Genomic DNA, 18,692 nt, shown 5'->3' with positions numbered 1-18,692 from the left:
GTTGTTTAAAAACTTACTGGTTTGCTTACTGGTCTACCTCACAACGTTCTTGTGAGGATAAACGTTAGATAACCTTACATCAGCTACTCCTGGAAGGAAGGGTAGCTTATAAATGTGACAACACAAAAAAAACCTCGGGTTGCATCCATAGCATGAAACACAACACTGTTCACATTGCTGAGGCCGTCAGGTTTTATTTGACACCACAGTAATAAATCTGGGGCAATAAAAAAAAAAGCTTGTTGCAGCAATATCCCATAAACATGATGGTGCTTTGCAGAAGTTTGTCACTCAGTCCAGTGGAAAGAATGCCGTTCCATCTGCCCATGTGATATCAGATACTGTCCTGTACTACAGACAATTAGAATGAATTAGGAACTGATGAGGAATATCTAAAGAAGCCTTTCCAGACCTGGTGCCCTGCAGATGTGCTGGACTACAACTCCCACAATCCTCAGCTAGCATGGCCAATTGTGGGATTTGTAGTCCAACCCACCTGGAAGGCAAGACGTTGGGAAAGCCTAATCTAAAGAGAGCAAATTCACTGATACTGCATAGTTAAAACCACACACACACACGTATCATATGTTAATGTACAATTTCAATACTAATGAGTTATACAGCACCATCAGGGCTCGTGACATTTTATAGAGATTTGCAAGCAAAAAATAGGCACCTTTCTGGCCGCAAGGAGCACACAATTTAAAAACCACAGTGGGGGAGATGGCAAAGCAGGAGCACTTGGCATCCTTGAACAGCAGCCGCCCGCTGTCAGGGCTGTTTCACCTGCCCCCATGCTGCCTGGTACAGGCAGCAAGGGAATACACCACCCTGTCCATAGAACAGGGGCCAGCAGACGTCAGGCTTCTCAGATCTACTTTTTTTACTAGAACCCCCAAGATCCACCAACTAGAGCCAGGTGCAAAAAGAAGAACAGGGTGCCTCTGAGCACAAGTTCTGAGCCCAGGCCGTGCCGGCTCAAGGATTTTGAAGGCCTCGGGCAAGACACCCTCTGTGGGCCCGCTCCCTCGGTGAGTCGACCTCCTTACCATCATTGTCGCCAGCTGCTCTTGCTCCTCCTCCTCTTTCTCATCATCGTTAGCTCGTTTGACAGGAAGGTTGGCAGTGGCATCTCCCGCTCCTCCTCCTCCTCTCCACCACCGTTGCCCATGCTGGAGCGAGAGGCAGGTGCACAAGTTAGCTGTGATGGTGAAGAGGAGGATGACCAGGGAGCTCTTGTCAGTGGGCCCCTGCTGGGGCGTGGGCCCTCGGCAGGTGCCCAACCATGTCAAACCTTGACGCTGGCCCTGAGCTTAGCGATTTGCTTTGAGTACCAGAACTGAACTGAGCTCACAGTCCTTTCTCACAAAAACTCACTCCTGGTTACCCCAAGCTTTGTTCATTTCAGCAGCCTAATTTAGGGGGATGAGATGCTTTCTAACTGTTGCTATCGCTAAGAGTTAGAAAGCTTTGCCGGCTGACCGCAAATCGTGCAGAGATCTACCAGTAGAACCTAATCTACCTTCTGCCCGCCCCTGCCATAGGGCTATTAAGTGCTACTGGGGGAAAGTAAAGTACTGGGTAACATAGTTGTCAATGGCAGAGTCCATGTGAAGGGTGCAATGCATCCATTTTACAGACACCCACAAAAGGATCACTTGCTGAAATGTACAGGCTCTCCCTCCATACACAATCTGTCGGTCATAATGATAAGCATGTTGGTAGCGTTACAATAAAAGATCTCTCTCTCTCTCTCTCTCCGTAGAAATAATAAAAAGGCTAACATGAATCCAGGGACATTTAAAAAAACAAATGAAAACTGCGGTATTGCAGTCACAATAACCCGCTTGTGTCATCGACGGCCAGGAGGTCATGCACAAAAGGCGAGTGAGAAAAACAACCCCAATCATGCAAAGGAGGCATTCCACAACTTGACATATGGATCCTGCAAATGCCAACTGCAGTATTACATCACGGAGAAAAGGACAAAAGAGAATAAAATTAGCGCTGCCAGCTCTTGGAGGAACTCATGCCAAGAAAGGCAGAGAGGATCGTGCACACATGGTGTGATGAGATTTTACGCGAGGGTGTACAGGCAGGGACGCTGGTCCGTCGCCAAGACAGAGAAACTGAACACCCAAATTCTGCATATTCGCCAGAAGCAGCATGAACTCTGCAAGTGCACACGAATCATGTTAAGCTCATCTAGTGACTAGGGCCACAAGATTTAACCGGTTCAATAGCTATAGCCAAAGGTGGGCAACTTGTAATCCTCCAGATGTTTCCACCCACAGCTCCCATCATCCCTCACCATTGGCTATGCTGGCTGGGACTCATGGGAGCTGTCAGCCACAACACCTGGTGGGCATATTACTCACTTCTGGGCAAGATCAATCAACAAAATATTTTGGCCCCGGTGGTTAATCAACTAAAGTGTCACTTGATTAACCTCTGATGCCCAAAGCCTACTTGTCTAGCTCAATATTTACTTTGTTACATTTATATCCTGACAGTAATGGAGAATGCTCAAGCTAGGACTTTGACAAACCTCGCCAAGAGGGTGTCCGCTCCCACCAAGAGAACATTAAAAAAAATGCTGTAATTCAAAAGCTCCCCTCCCTACATCTCGCAGCCTTATGCAAAAAATCACTCCTTGTTTTAGTCAGTACTTACGCCGCTTGGCACACCCTGAAACAACGGTGCGCTATGCACCCCACTTCTCACACAGCTTCTGCAAAACAAAACAAAGTGTGAAATAAGAAATGACTCCAATGTGCAATCTCAATTTCCTGATCTTTTCTTCTGAAGTTTTGCTATTAATACAGCTCCCACCCCCACCCCCCGGCAATAATGCATATGCCGAATTGGAGTTTAATTAGATGGTTACCAGAGGGGCTTTTGTGCTTATGAGGTAATAAATACTCCTTGAGCTAATAAACTCCAAGCCAGTAGGAGTGGTTATTAATCTCCTGAATGTGTGTGCGTGTGTGTGTGTGTGTGTGTGTGTGTGTGATAAAGTTAGCAGAAAGAAACCCCTGAAGTTATTACTATTATCATACTGTTATATTTTTCCTCAAGCCTGCTGAATGGAAAGCATGCAGAGAGTTGGGTTTAGAGGCCACAATGAAGAGAGCTGGGCAATGCCAGAGAGCTGGACAACTAGCCCAAACAGCGTCTTTCTCTCCTCCCCTCCCTAGCCAGTTTCACTCAAATAAAATGGAGGCGGATGGCTTGGATTTTGGTGGGGCCGTGATTCCATTCTGGGAACATTAAAGGAGCTGTCCACACTGCTTCCCAGAATGGGATTACAGCTCTCCAAAACTCAGAGCCATCGGCCTCCACTGCTCAAATCCCACACGGTAAGCCCCCTGTGGCACATGGTAAATTCAGGTGAATTTCATATCAATGTGGTTAACATCTAAAAAAGAAATAATTCTTTTTAAAAAACCACCATAAAATACAACATAAATAAAACATAAAACTCTTACAAGTTTAAAAGAGGATGAAACCAGAGTAAAATCCAGAAGCAATGTAAAGATCTAAAAACACAGTAAAAAAAATAAAAACAAAAAACAAAACAGAAGGGGGAAAAGTAGGGGAAAAGAAAAAGGTCTTGAGTTGGGGCCCAAAAGACCACAATGTCATGCCAGGTGAGCCTCTCTGGCAAGGGCATTCTACAAACAGGGAGCCACCACTGAAACGGCCCTCACCATAGTGGCCACGCACCTCCCCTCATTTGGTGGGGCACCTGGAAGAGGGTCTCTGAAGATGATCATTGAGTCTACACACGTATACATGGAAGTCTGTTCAGCTCCGACTCCTGGTTCTCCCTTGATGGCTGCCCCTGCAGCTCAGCTCTGGCAGAGATTGGGCCAAAGGGGCACCAGCTGGGATTGGAAATTGCGGGGGGCGGTTTGGGTTTAAAAGCTGCTGGCTGCTAACCCTCATGACCGCTACTGCAGCCTCTCTAGGCGGTCCTTCAGAAGTAAGATGCTTGTGAGTCCAAGGCTCACTGAAATGAACAGAAGTTGCACAAGAACACAGACGCTCTCCTTATGCCCTGTGTTAATTGGTGGGGGGCGCACACAATGACCGGGTTCGCACAACCTGCTAACCCACACTCAGTGGGTTGTTGTTGAACTGTGGGTTAGTGTGTTGTCTGAACCCAGGACAATTTCCACAGGGTGGCTTGTTAACCATGCAGTGTGACTTATTTTTCTCGAACAAGCCACCTTGCAACCCTATAGTTTGTTGTTGGGTTGTTCAAGGTGGTTAAAAAACCACCCTACATAGTTAACAAGCCACCCTGCAGAAACTGTCCTGGGTTCAGACAATATGCTAACCCACAACAACAACCCCCAGTTCAACAAACCCACACTCCAGCATGTTGCGTTGATAGCCCCAGCGTCACTGAGAACCCCCACTTCAGGCCTCAAAACATCTCACGCTGATCCTGCTGAGGCACAACTCCATTTCTGCCTAAAACTGCTCCATTGGCACCCCAAAATATTGCTGAGTAAAGGGTTGTTTGTGTTACTGAGACAGCCCCTTCACAGAATTTCCGTCCGTGCAGATCTTTTATTTTTCAAGTGCAGAGTATGCACAGCCTTGGTCCACAATTGATGCTTACATCTGCAACTTTAAATACCATAGCCATGAGCTATAGAGCTAAACCTGCTGCAGAGACCCCATTACACACACACACCCCGCCACCTGGGCTGTCTTAACTGTTCCAAAGGTTCTTTGCCTAGCGTAGCACATCGAGGATTTAGAAACTAACTATTTCTGACTGTCAGGATTTATATCCCGAACAGCTGTGCCAAGAAGCCACGGGAATCAAATGGCCATCCAGGGAGCACCATAATCTATTCACTTCTCCTCGGGTAGTTTTCGATTTCAGCAGCTTTGCAAATGAAGGCATGGCGCACCCTACTCCAGAAGTATCTCTCAGGCTGTGGTATACTCAGCGTCATGTCCAAACTTTGAATTTGTCTCCAAAGTCTTGTTGCTTCCATTGCATTTCCCCTCTTAGGTGTTGTAATGAAGAGGTACTTGCCGACCCAATTCTAAAGCAAGGGTAGGCAATGTGATGCATGCAAGCATCATGAGCTAAGGGCTGGATGTGCCTGATCTCGCCTGATCTTGGAAGCTAAGCAGGGTCAGCCCTGGTTAGTACTTGGATGGGAGACCGCCTGGGAATCAGGCTTCCTGCACTTGAGCAGGGGGTTGGACTCGATGGTCTTGTAGGCCCTTTCTAACGCTATGATTCTATGAAACCAGTGTGCCCCTACATACCTTTCTTAGTGCCTTAACCCTCCCAATTTTGGTGGTGATCCACAGTGAGAGAGAGAAAAAAGAGATGGGGGGAATGAGTTGGCTGGCAGAACGTAGTGGGGACAGAAAAGGTTTGCCTTCTGTGAAACTGGTTTCTGTTGGCCCTGAAAATAAATTTATTTATTTATTTATTTATTTAATTTCTATACTGCCCAATGCTGAAGCTCTCTGGGTGGTTCACAAAAATTAAAAATGGTGTGTTCAAAGGTGTTGCTTCATGTGTTGGGGCTCAGACCCCACCTCTACCTTGTTCACAGGCTTTAGGGCAGGTTACTTTCTTTTGTGATTAGCCACACCTCCTCTGGCAAGCATTTTATGGTGTTGCCCAGGACAGCTTCTCCAATTGTTGAATGTGCCCATGGGGCCAAGAAGGTTGCCTGCCCCTGTTCTAAAGGATTGCCTAGGAATACTGCAGTTAGAGGTCATGACGGTTAGCAACTGGCAGCCTTTAAGCCCAAACTGGCCCCTCAAATTTCCTATTCCAGAGGCAAAAAAAAGAGAAAGAAATGTTGTGGATGAGAAGCATCTGTGCCAAAGGGATTTGGCAGCAGGGATGTTGAGGTGGCATGGAGGAAACTGGAGCCTGGAACCACACACACACACACACACACACACACACACACACACAGCACTTCCTTGTCAAAGTGGCCCTCCAGGAAAAAGAGTTTCTGATATTTATTTCTGATATTTTTTATCTGTCCAATAACAAGGCTTTTCTGGGCGGATTATACAAACGACGAAGGCTCTAGATGTGAGAAGGGCTCTAGAATAATCCTGGCAGTCATTGCCCTGGGGCAAACCATGTAAAAAACTCCAAGCAGATTACTGCTTAAGATGAGACAATGGAAGACCAAAAAGGAGAACACATTAGCTACTGCACGGGCGGGGTGGGGGGTAAACCTATAGTTCCATGGTCAGTCAATCAATCAATCAATCAATCAATCAATCTATTACACAGTCACAGACTCATTCAACTGTGGTAAAACTTATGCTTTGCAAAGGGTTCTAGGTCCACTCACTTGTGTCTCCAGAGATCAGGAACGGACACACTTTCTGCCTGAGACCCTGTAGAATGAGGGTCTCAGGCAGACGAAACAACACTGAGGAAATAATATTGGGCTAGAGGGTTAAAGAACCCGACCTGGAATAATAATACTAATAATACTATTAATACTAATAATACTAATAAAAACTAAACGAAGGTAGCCATGTTGATCCATGAGGGGGGGAAAAACCAAAATCCAGAGTCAAGCAATACCTTTATTATGACCAACCAAAATTCCACAAAATCATGCAATGTGTTGAGTTCCCCAGAACTCTTCATTGGGCAAAAAAGCAAGGGACAGGGGAGGAAACAAAGCCTAAAAAAATTGGCCAGGTGTCATGGCCCTGAGGTCTGCAGTTTAGAGAGATCCAGTCTCAAAACAGAGATTTGCAGTCTGGATGAATTAGGCGTTGCAAGTATCAGATTATACCTAGCAATGCATTTTGGGAAGCAGGAACAATGGCTGATCTCCTTTTCTGAAAACACAAAGGCTGGCTGTACCTCTGATCTGCCTCACGTCCTGCGCAAACACACACAGATTCCCAAGGTGGCATAAAGCAGAAGTGCAGAGAAACATGAGAGTCCTTATATTAACAAAGCTGGAGATTAATTTTAGTGGTGCACTAGGTAAAAAAGTCAACTGAGGCCAAACTGGAGGGGCAGTTTCCTATGTTCCACTGGACAGGATGGTGTTGAAAAATCATGGGAGAACAACACAGAAAAACACTGGGTGGCAAAAAGTAGCCAACATCATCTTATTGATTCTCTATAAAATTAGTGAAGAAAAAGCTGACAATTCCAGAACAAAGGGATAGAAGGAACTGCTGATAAGAATAACTTGTAAAAGTTCTGGCATCTTTTAAAATTCTGAGGCGCATGTATTTCCTCCAAATGAAAATGATCTAACTTCCCAATATTAAATCTCCAGGCAGAATGCTATTCATAGAGTTTATGCAGATGGCTTTGCCCTCCGGATAAAAACAAACTTTTAAGAAAAAGTGGCTGTATCTTGGGGAATGTTTTTAGGTCTAGGGATAACTACATTAGGAGATCTAACACTATTACTTCATATTTGACATTTATTCCTAGTTTGATAATAGGAAAATTACCAAATAAAATTAGCACTTTACTTGGATTTTTTTTCCACAGGCCTCTGCTAATATGGAAGACGGCAGTCGTCAAATTTATTCAAGTTTTTCTTGTCAACAATATCATTAACCAAATCCCTCAATTTCAAAGTTAATAAAAGCATCTGGGTTTTCTAGCACAGCAAGACCGGCTTGCATATTTAAACCGCATCCATAGATGAATTTGCATTGGACCAAATTTGCATATTAATGAAGGACTAATTGCTCTTTGCAGTCAGTTTCATGCATATGAATTTACTACTCTTTGTATGATTCCTCCCCCACCGCCCGCCCCAATGCTTGAAAATATCCAGTAAAAAAGACGAAAACTTAAAAAAAACAAAAAACAAAAAAACACTACAGAAATATTTGAGAAACAGGAAACGAAGGGATGCTCAGATTATTTTGAAAGCTTTAACCAATTCTTCCATTTATGTCTTATCACACATCCTCAAGTAATGCAAACGTAGTTGGATAAATGTGGACTTTTCCTTGCAAGGTATGTAACTTAACACTTCCAGCATTGGAGAGAGCAATCCTATGGTCCCACAGACCATAAGAGTGCATGGAAACTCCTTCCAAAGTCAGAGACAGTTCTCTGACCTCAGAAGGGGGAGTTTGCGATCAGACCCCCCCCCCAACTCCTCGCAGCTGGCATGGAAAGACCAGTACCAGCTGCCCTGTGAGCTAGGAAAAGTGACCTTGGAGGAGGAGGAACGGAAGTGTTCCAGTGGGCGGGGAGCGGAAGACATTAGAGAGGCCAGGGTACAAGATATCCTGAGCCTCTTCCCACCTCCTTTCCTTTGCCTCCAAAGCGCCCTTGCTAGACAGGCTCAGGAGCCCGAATAGCGAAAATCGCCAAAGACGGAGGACGTGGAGGCGAAGATGGCTACCGCCACTCCTCCAGCCCTGCCAGCTTCAGCCCAGCTGGGCATAGGAATCTCAGAAGCCTCCGAGTTCAGCGGCTTCTGAGCAGCAAGGGTGCAATCAAAAGAACTGCTCCCTAAGAGATTTTGATGATGCGTGCTAAAATCTTACCTCTACCTGATTCCATTTATAACTACTTGAATTATCACATGGTGGTCTGCAGCCATAGTAACTTAAAGAGACCCTCCAACCCCCAACTGATCTAGCCCTAAACCATGCTCAGATCTCCACGTTAGCCCTGGAAAGCTCTGAAAGAATTGGTCTGTAGGTTAGACCACTGCTACCTGACGTGACATGCATTTGAGTCAGGAAGATAGTCTCAGATTGGGTGCTTTGGAGAGGCAGGTCTAGGATCCATAAAAGTGCTGTGCAACCCATCAGTCCAGGAGGATGATAGGGAAGCATGACAGTTTATTCCTCTGACAGCTCAATGAAAATGTCAACCCTGTGTGCGGCTGCTGTGCAAAAGGTGAGTTCTGTGTTGGGCGTAATCAGAGAAATAATTGAAAGCAAAACTGCTAATATCATACTGGCTTTATGGTGTGGCAACACCTAGAATACTGTGTAGAGTTCTGATCACCACACCTCAAAAAGAATATTGTAGAGCTGGAAAAGGACAACCAAAGTGATCAATGGGCTGGAGCAACTCCCTTATGAGGAAAGGTTACAACGTTTGGGGCTCTTTACCTTAGAAAAAAACCAGTAAGGGCAGGGGGACTTGATAGAGGAGAAAGCAGATAAGGAGGTTTTCTCCCTCTTCCACAATACTGGAACCCGCTGGGGTCATCCCATGAAACTGAATGGTGGGCGATTCAGGCCACACAAAAGGAAGAGCTTCCACAAAGCGCAGAGTTAAACTATGAAATGTGCTACCACAAGATGTAGCAATGGTCACCAACTTGGATGACTAAATTCATGGTGGACAAAGCTACCAATGGCTACTAGTCATGATGGCTATATACTACCTCCAGTTTCAGAGGCAGTACGCCTCTGTATGCCAGCTGCTGGGGAACAGGGGCAGGAGGGTGCTATTGAGCTCCTGTCCTGCTTGCGGAGTTCCCACTGGGGCACCTGGTTGGCCACTGTGGGAACAGAATGCTGAACTAGAGAGGCCTTTGGTCTGATCCACCAGGGCTCTTATGTACGTTGTCTCATGGCTGTGGTACGAAGAGAACACCCACAGTCCATTCTCCTTGCAAGTATTCTGAAAGAACAGCAGGTAACACCTGATTGCCTTGCCCGCCCAAGGGCAGCTACAACATTTGGCTGCCAGTCCATGTCCAAGCCTGAGTCAAAGTACTGGTATTAACGTTCAAAGCCCTAAATGGCTTCGGGCCAGGCTACCTGAAGAATTGTCTCCTCCCATATAGACCTGCCCAGACTCTAAGATCATCTTCAGGGGTCCTTCTCCTGGAGCCCCTGCCAAAGGAAGTGAGGCAAGTAGCTACCAGGAAGAGGGCCTTTTCTGTTGTGGCACCCCAGCTGTGGAATGAGCTCCCTAGAGAGTTTTGCCTGGCACCTACATTGTACACTTTTCAGTGCCAGGTGAAGACCTTTTTATTTCCCCAGCATTTTAGCACTCTAGTCTTTTAGCTTTGCTGTTTTAAATCTGTATCGTAAATCCCTGCATTGCTGCTATGTTGTACTTTTATACTGTTGTTTTAAGCTTTCATATTCTGTATTGTTTTACATGGTACTTCGTGATGTTAACATTTGTGAACCACCCAGAGACCTTTGGCTATTGGGCAGTATAGAAATAAATTAATAAATTTGTGATTGTCTTCTGTGTTCTCTGTTGAACTTCTCTGTTTCATCTGGGAGGTAATTCTGTCTCTGAGAGGACAGTTATGGGAGCTGTTCCAGAAATAAAGCATTGACGTTTTGTGCTCTGAAAAATGGCACACTGAACAGTAAATATATCTCCTTCTCCCCCTAGATAGCTTAACATTCAAATGGAGATGCAGCGATAACCCATCCAGATATTTGACACTCCAGTGGATTCTTTCCCCCCACTCCTCTTTAAATGGCATTTTGAGCCACTGTAAATTTTACTACTGAAGTTTGGTACCTACAATAGCAACATGGATGGTTTCAGTGCTGCGTCTCATTGATCAGGATTGTTCAAAGTGTTCTGAAGCGGCATTTACATCAGGGATGGCGAATGTGCAGCCCTGTAGAGGCTGTTGGACTACAACCCCCATCAGCCCTAGACAGCACAGCCAATGACGGATGATGGAAGTTGCAGTCCAACAACATCTGGAAGGCCGCACATTCCTTATCTCTGCTTTACAGTGACCACCCCCTTGTCTTGGCACCTGGCAATCACGCACAGACTCCTGGCTGACACTTGGAGGGGTAGACAGAAGGTAGGTCAAAAACTAGTGGCAGATCACCGGATGATTTGCAGGGATTCTGACTCTGCTTTGTTTAACAATAGCAACCAGAGGAGGTTTCTCCCTTCTAAGTTAGGCAGAACCGACCCTGGATGACTCCGCTCCCCCAGAAGCCCCCAGAGCATGAGGAGCCCATCTCACCCATCCACAACCCAGACTCAACCACCCAGACTCAACTGCAGCCTGATTTAAGTCTCAGCTTTATGGAAACCTCAATCAAGAACTTTCTGCTCCTAGAGCAAAATTGGAGCCGGCCCGAGCTCCGCTCAGAGCTGTCCAGGGTTCTGCCTAGACCTGGGCTGCTGTTGGAACCTCTGCTTGCACTTGAACCACCATCTGGTGGTGTGCAATGCCTGGAAGGACTTGCCCATGCCCCTGCAACTGGCTTTGAGAGTGTCTGCCTGGCCCCGCTAGGGCCCTTTCAACTTATGTTTAGCTTAGAAAAAAGGTGAGTAGGGGAAGCCATGATAGAGGTATACAAAATTATGCATAATGTGGAGAAAGTGGATAGGGTGGGAGGCACTGTTCTCCCTCTCTCATAATACTGGAACCCAATGGGGTCATCCCATGAAGCTGAATGGTGGGGGATTTAGGACAGATAAAAATAAGGACTCCTTCACATGGTGTAAAGTTAAACTATGGAATTTGCTCTCACAAGATGTAGGGATGGCCACAAACTTGGATGGGTTTAAAAGTTGATTAGACAAATTCATGGATATCAATGGCTACTAGTCATGATGGCTATATGCTAACTCCAGTGTGCTTCCGTATGCCAGTTGCTGGGGAACACGAGCAGGAGGGTGCTGTTGGACTCATGTCCTACTTTTGGGGTTCCCATCTGGGGCATCTGGTTGGCCACTTCAGGAACAGAATTCTGGACTAGATAGGCCTTTGGTCTGATTCAGCAGGGCTCAGAATAACACATAAGAACCTAAGAAGGGCCATGTTGGATGAGATCAAGGGTCCATCTAGTCCAGCATTCCATTCACACATTGGCCAACCAGCTGCCCACAGGAAACCCACAAGCAGGACAGGAGTGCAACTGCACCTTCACGCCTATGTTCCCCGGTAACTGGTGTACACAGACGTGCTGCCTCTGATATTGGCCAGTTGCTGGATAAGTTCCCCAGCAACTGGTGTACATAGGCATAAAACACAGTAACACCGCATGGCTCAAGAGTAACACGTAAAACGCAAGTTTTCATGTGTTACTCTTTTAACAGCTAAGGCTGCAATCCCATGGTCACCTACTAGATCATAAGCCGTATTGAAAACAATGGGACATAGTTCTCACTAAACATGGATAGTCTAGAAAGTCTAAAAAACCAAACACAGTGAGGTTTATTTTCTTGACCTCACCTGTCAAAGAGTGGAAGAGCTGACCACCCCAACTGTGAGTGTGCATTAAGCTCGAGGGCCTGACCAAAACGTGGAGCTATTTCGCCCGGCCTCTGTCCACTTGGATCTGGGATATAAATAGCATCCAACCCATATACTTGGACTAGCAGAACACTGTGATCGTCGAGATAAGGATGTAAAACCTACAACAAGGCACAGGCATTTAGACACATGCAAAGCAAAGAACAGGTGTACCAAACCCAAGGAATATTTTAAAAGGTTCAATACAATGACATGGGAATGAGGGAAGCCAAGAGGTGTTTCGGAAATGCAACATTCCAAGCTTCCAATTCTACTTTTTCCCCCTTCTGCAAAGATGTGGGGGGAAATTAATTGGGGAAAATATTTACCTCAAAGGGTGAAAAAGGACACAAGCATTTAAGCAATGTTCACAACAGACTCTTCACCCATGGAATAATCCTGGATTGCAGCTCCCTTTGCGAGCAAACATACAATCAAGGCGAATGCTAGAGCAGCTGCTAACATTGCTTTCCTCTCCACTTCAGGCAGGCAGTCTCTTTTAAACATTTTTAATGACAGGTGTGCATTTATGTGTTTATAAATCTATCCTTTCTTTTCTGCATTTTAAAAATAAGCCTCTTGAGCCATAATGACAATAATAACAATAACAATAACAACACCCTGCATGCATTTCAAAAACAGTGACAAAACAGGAATTTGCAGGGTGTATGACTGTACAGTGGTGACATTATAGGCACTAGCCAATCAGTAATCCCCACAGCCGGGACTAACCAACCAGCAAACCCATAGCTGTCAATAGCCAATCAGTACCCTCCACAAGTGATTTCCAAACTCGCAGAACTAGTTTTTCAGAACTGACCCCTGGAGAGGAATAGGTACATTTGGACTGAACAAGATGATGGTGCTTCCAAACCAGCCCCATTGCTCTAAGAATATTATGCCTGTCTTCACCCTTATTCTGAACTCCATCTTTGGCTGTTAAGGCATGTCTTATATAGGGAAAATAAATCCCAGGACAATAAATAACAATAACAATTTAAAAAAGTAAACAGAAAGTCTTCTTAGTCACGGGGAAATTATAACACGTAAGAAGACTAGCATGGAGTAATCTTGGATAACCACATAGCATGGATAACCACATGGATATCTATTGAAAATTATGGCCAGGTTATGGTGTGGTGATGATGAAGAAGATGATGATGAAGATGATGAATTTAAGGAGAGAAGATAGGAGAGGAGAACCTTGACTGGTAACAGCATACTCCAGAATAGCTAAATCAGGGATGTTTAACATCAGTCTCATGGGCCAAACTCAGTCTGCCTGTGGTCCTAATCCGGCCCTCTGTGGTTCCCCTGAGGGCCACACCCCTTTCAACTGGTGCCACCCCCTTTCTCCTGATTGTTTGGTGGTTTCCTGACTTTTGTGCAGTTTTTCCCCATTCTGAAAGGTTGAGATGCCTCTCCTAAGGCTTTAGTTACTGGCAGTCAGAGTGTTAAGCTAAAATATGCTGCTATTTTTGGCATTTTGCCCCCATCTCCTTTGCCCTTGGCCCCACCCACCACTGAAATGCGGCCCCAAAGAGCTTCTCCAAAACTGAATTCTGCCCTCAGGCTGAAAGAGGTTCAACACCCCTGAACTAAATGCACGATGAAATTCTATCAAACCACCTCTTGAAATCATCAGTCCTGAGCTTTAATCTTGTGCAGGAAATCCAATGAGCAATCTGGCTCTCCTTTGTTGCAGGGAACAGTTCTCCGCAGTTAAGAGTCCTGCACACAACAGACGTTTGGATGTTTCAGGAGCGTCATAAACAGCAGGAACCGTGCGGTACATTTCAGAAAGCTGACCTGTTAACTGCTCATTTTGCGAATAAGGGTGTTTTGGTTTGGGGGCTGGAGCAAGCTTCTTTGTCATGCATTCACATAAAAAGCTAGGCCTCTAAAGCTGGCAAGGCTATAGGGCTATCCAATGGGCCAGGCTGAGAAAAACAGGGGGCCATGGAAGCTTTGGGGGTACAATGGACCAAACAGAGGGCAATCCAGCTGGGTAGCACAAAGGAGAGAGTGAGCGAGCGAGCGAGCAAACAACCCAGCAAGCATCCAGACTCCGCCTGGCCCTAAGGAGATCTCATCCAAGGAGTGGGCACAGGACCCTGTGGAAAACCCTAGCACAGTGGCCCATTTTGGAGAGTTACCCTGTCCAAAGGGAAAATTGCTAGGGGGCCCTGAAACCCCTCCCTAAACCCAGCCTCAACCCATGATTCCTCCCCTCCATGTCACACACACCCAGCCTCAACCCACGATTCGCCCCAGGGTTGCCGGAGCTGAGACAGCAGTGGACCCGGTGGGAAATCCAGAGGAGGTTTCCTCTGCCGCCAGGAGGTTCCCCCGTCAGAGGTCTCCCCGGTGAGAGGGTATGCTCAAGAGGAGGGAGAAGCCAAGAGGGACCAGGTAATCTAGCAGATAACCAGGAAGAGGAGGAGCTGGCTGTAGAGGTATACGTCTTTCACTCCCCCCCGCCCCCGGCAATATTCAGAGAAGGTTTACTTTTAAAAGCTTCATTTTGTACATATGCTCCAGTTTTATGCAGACTGAAGGGAAAGTGCTGCTTACACAAAGGGATCCTTAATTCCAACCTCTGAACCAGTTAACATAGTCCAGCAGATATAAATCTCTCGCTCTCTTGTAGACTTATGCTGGGATAACAGTTCCTGTTTAGGTTTCCTTTGGGAAGCCTTTAGTTCCAGCTCTTGTGACCCTATGTCTTAGTTCTAGCTTCACATCCAGCTCCAGTTCTCACTTTTGAGCGCTCTCCTTTGGCTCTAGCAACCCTTCCAGTACTAGGTTCCCTGTACTGCACATCCTGTTTCCATACCAGAATTCATTGCTTGAATCCTAGGTACAAAGAACTGAGCCCGGATAGCAAGGTGAGGTTAATGGAGCCAGGTTCAATGAAAAGGTGCTTGGGAAATCAATAAGGGCACATTTCCCAGAAGATTAGCCAGGTTTTGCATCAACAACGTCTGGTGGCAGCTGAAAGACTCATAGGTTGACTTTTTGCAGACTAGAGTCCACAAAAGCTTAAGCTACAATAAATCTGCCAGCCTTATAAGACTCTTTATTGTTCTAGGGTCACAACGTTTGGGACGGAGGAAGTGAAAATGTAGATGGCATGGGAAGGAACAGTGTTTGCAAGGCAGGAGCAGAAGGAAATTTTGGACTATTCCACAATTCTTTCCCCAGCCAGTAAGAAATTCTATTGCAAGATCAGGGGTTGGACTCGATGGTCTTATAGGTCTTATTATGGTCTTATTATACTATTCTATGATTCTATGATCGACATCTGTTGAAGTCTTGTCGGTTGTTTGTTTTTAAAAATAACAACATCCATTAGTTGGGAAAAGAAAGGCAACCAAAACAGGCAGTAATAATTGCACACACAGAATCAGTACAGAACCCAAACCTCAAAAAGTCTAGACTGCACTAGATACCTTTTGCAAAGCCTTTCCACTCCTGAATCTACTCATTCTTCCTGCCCAGGACATACTTGATGCCCCCTTGGTGTGATTTTTTAGAAGGAAAAAAATCTATATCCATTCCATGAGACTGGCCCATTTGAAGGGCTTCTTCCTGCAGTAAAATGGACACTTACGCTGTAACCCTATGGGGATAGGCAGCTGCCTCCAAACTCGGAGGCGACCGCCTATCCAATGCAGGGCAGGAGAAACACGGAGGGGATCGTTCCCTCTGCGCTTCTCCTGCCCTGCATTTGGAGCTAGACAGCCGAAATCGGCTGTCTAGCCACGGGAAGGCAGAGTGGGGGAGGAGGCTGCCAGATGACACATAGGATGTGTCGTACTGGAATTTTCACCTACCCCGCCCTGGAACGCCCCCCAGGAACACCCTGTTTTGGCCGCTCCACACTCCTCTTCCAAGCGCGAAGCACAGGGCCATTCCACACTGCCTGTGAGGCAGTGTGGGAGGGGGGAAAGTCGGTTCTCCGGGAACCAACCTCAGAGCGCAGGCTCCAAGTTCAGTTCCCGGAAAACCACATATCCTATGGCCATCTAGCCATTGACTAGCTGCCATAGGATTGCTCCCTCCATCCAACTGAATTAATTAGCGTGTCCCCCCTTGGAAGACCCTCATGGCATGGGCAAAAACTTCCCAAGCAATGGCAGGCGTAGCTATTTCCTTTCATGTGAACAGCTGAATCAATTGCTACCTGTTCCTGCAGGCTGTTCTAACCATTTACAGGACAAATGTCTGTCTCTCCCAACCCCACCCAGGAATCACAGCTATTGCATACCACAGACAGGTCAGTCCACCGTGGCGATCTCTGTAGGCTTGCGAAGTCAAGTTGCCTCATCAAGAATTTTTCTTCTCCTCCCCAGCGTTGTGGTAGCTCAGGCAAGTGCATGCTTGCAGCCCCCTTAAAGATTCTGGCCAGTGCATTCACATAATAACCATCAGCTTTTGGAGGGGAAAAAACGGTGTGTTAACCCCAGTATTCAAAGGTTCACACACAGGAAAAAACCAGAAAAGCTTAATTTCAGCTATACTTCCTCTACGGACGCTTCCCCAATCTTGTGCCCTCCAGAAGTTTTGGACTACAATTCCTAGCGCATAGTTAAACTATGGACTTTACTTCTATAAGATGTCATGATGGCTACCAATTTGGATGGCTTTAAAAGGGGACTGGACAAATTCATGGAGGAGAAGGCTATCTGTGGCTATGAGTCCTGCTGGCTCTATGCTACCTCCAGGATTAGAGGCAGTATGCCTAAGTATACTAGTTGCTGGGGAACATGGGCGGGAGGATGCTGCTGCATTTGTGTCCTGCTTGTGGGCTTCCCATAGGCAGCTGGCTGGCCACTGTGTGAACAGAATGCTGGACTAGATAGACCCTTGGTCTGATCCAGCAGGGCTCTTCTTGTTTATGTATGTTCCCAGCATTTCTGATCATTGGCCATGCTGGCTGAGGCTGATGGGAGCTGAAGTCCAAAATATCTGGAGGGAACCAAGTTGGAGAACACTGAAGGAATGGCTGAACTAATAAACCTTCTAATTCCACCAGTCCAAGAGATTATAGAAAGCAATCATTCTCTCTATTTCTGAAGTTCAGGTGCGAGTGCCCATTGCTTAGGCAGCCAAAACGAGACCACTCACGCACAGAGGGAGGTATTGGCAGGATTGGGAGAACCCCAATGTTTGCAGAAGTACAAACAGGCTTTAGGTGGAAAAAAAACATAAGAACTCTGAAAACAGTACAATGAGGACTGAGAATGCTCAGCGGGTATGGAATGCTGGCTGACTATTTGGGGATGGGGGGAACCAAGTGCGAGGGGGAATGGGAAGGAATATTGTGGAAGAGGGCATGGCTAACTTACTGGGACAGTGAACAGGTGTACACCATGCTGCAACATTTTGTCACAGACCCCACTTGTATTTATTTGATAAATGGTTACATTTGTATCTCGCCTTTCTTCCATGGAATTCAACTGTTTCATGGGGGTTCCTGGACAGTCTCCTCTCCAGGTACTGACCAGACCCAGATCTGTTGAGCTTCAATATAGTTACTACATTGTGTGCTTTGAAACGTAGCCTGAATATTGCTTCGTATATTTTAAGGGGGAAACCCCCCACCAATCTTGTTCTTTCAGCCTCTGCACCTACCTTTAAGCCCAAACGCTTGCTTGATATGGATGCAGAGGCCAGCTTCCTGCCGATAGCGGACTGCACGATGTATGTCGATGCACTTTAGAAGATGCTGTGGTGACAAATCTCCCCCCTCGTCTAACTTCTTTATGCACCAGGCTTCCAGCTGATCGAGCGGAACTGCATGAAACAACGAATTAAAAAATGTGAAGTAATAGTAGTAGTAGTGGGACAAGAACCACTTAAGGTGCAATCCTATGCATGTTTAGATGGGAAAAGATCCTACAACTTCCAGCGTTCCCCAGCCTGCATGCTGGCTGGGGAGTGCTGGGAATTGTAGGATTTTTTTCCATCTAAACATGCATAGGATTGCGCTCTTAGTGATGCTCTGACTAACCACTAGAGTCTGCTGCATCTGTCCCTCACCTGGTGTCCTCCAGGTGTGTTGGACTGCAACTCCCATCATTCCCAGCTAGCATGGCCATTGGGAATGAAGGGAGTTGCAGTCCAACACATCTGGACGCATTAGGCTGGGGAAGTCTGGTTTCATGTGCATCAATGACCTAGTGCTATTCAATTACAGATGAACAATAACAAAAATATTTAGCGCGCACACGCGCGCGCGCACACACACACAGCTACTGAATGTTCAAAAGTACACTATATATATTATTGCAACTGTGGTTAATTTCAGTTCACTAGGGATGCATGAGTATTTCATTTTTGCTGGTAAAACATGCAAGCATGCCATGTTCAAAGTCCCGACTGCGAGCACGTGTCCTCTGAAAATGTTCGTAAATTGTCGGACACGTGTTCGTGTTCGATTTG

At 46.1% G+C, this 18,692-nt stretch overlaps 1 protein-coding gene across 1 annotated transcript in view; it reads right to left on the bottom strand.

The window, feature by feature from the left end:
- Positions 1-18,692, bottom strand: part of LOC146334899 (uncharacterized) — a 112,716-nt gene that overhangs the window by 10,255 nt on the left and 83,769 nt on the right. Inside the window, exons 25-28 of the mRNA XM_084823321.1 lie at positions 17,883-18,044; positions 16,516-16,679; positions 12,186-12,367; positions 2,674-2,731 (exon numbers count right to left, since the gene is read on the bottom strand). Coding sequence (XP_084679447.1) covers positions 2,674-2,731; positions 12,186-12,367; positions 16,516-16,679; positions 17,883-18,044 — 566 coding nt within the window. The remainder of the gene's footprint in view (positions 1-2,673; positions 2,732-12,185; positions 12,368-16,515; positions 16,680-17,882; positions 18,045-18,692) is intronic.

This window comes from Heloderma suspectum, chromosome 16 (assembly GCF_057233095.1).
Source record: "Heloderma suspectum isolate Gila_16-S chromosome 16, 16-S_ref, whole genome shotgun sequence".
In the NCBI taxonomy this organism is placed as follows: domain Eukaryota; kingdom Metazoa; phylum Chordata; class Lepidosauria; order Squamata; family Helodermatidae; genus Heloderma; species Heloderma suspectum.
The sequence above is the reverse complement of the archived record's forward strand: the minus strand, read 5'-3'. Positions and strand labels throughout refer to the sequence as shown.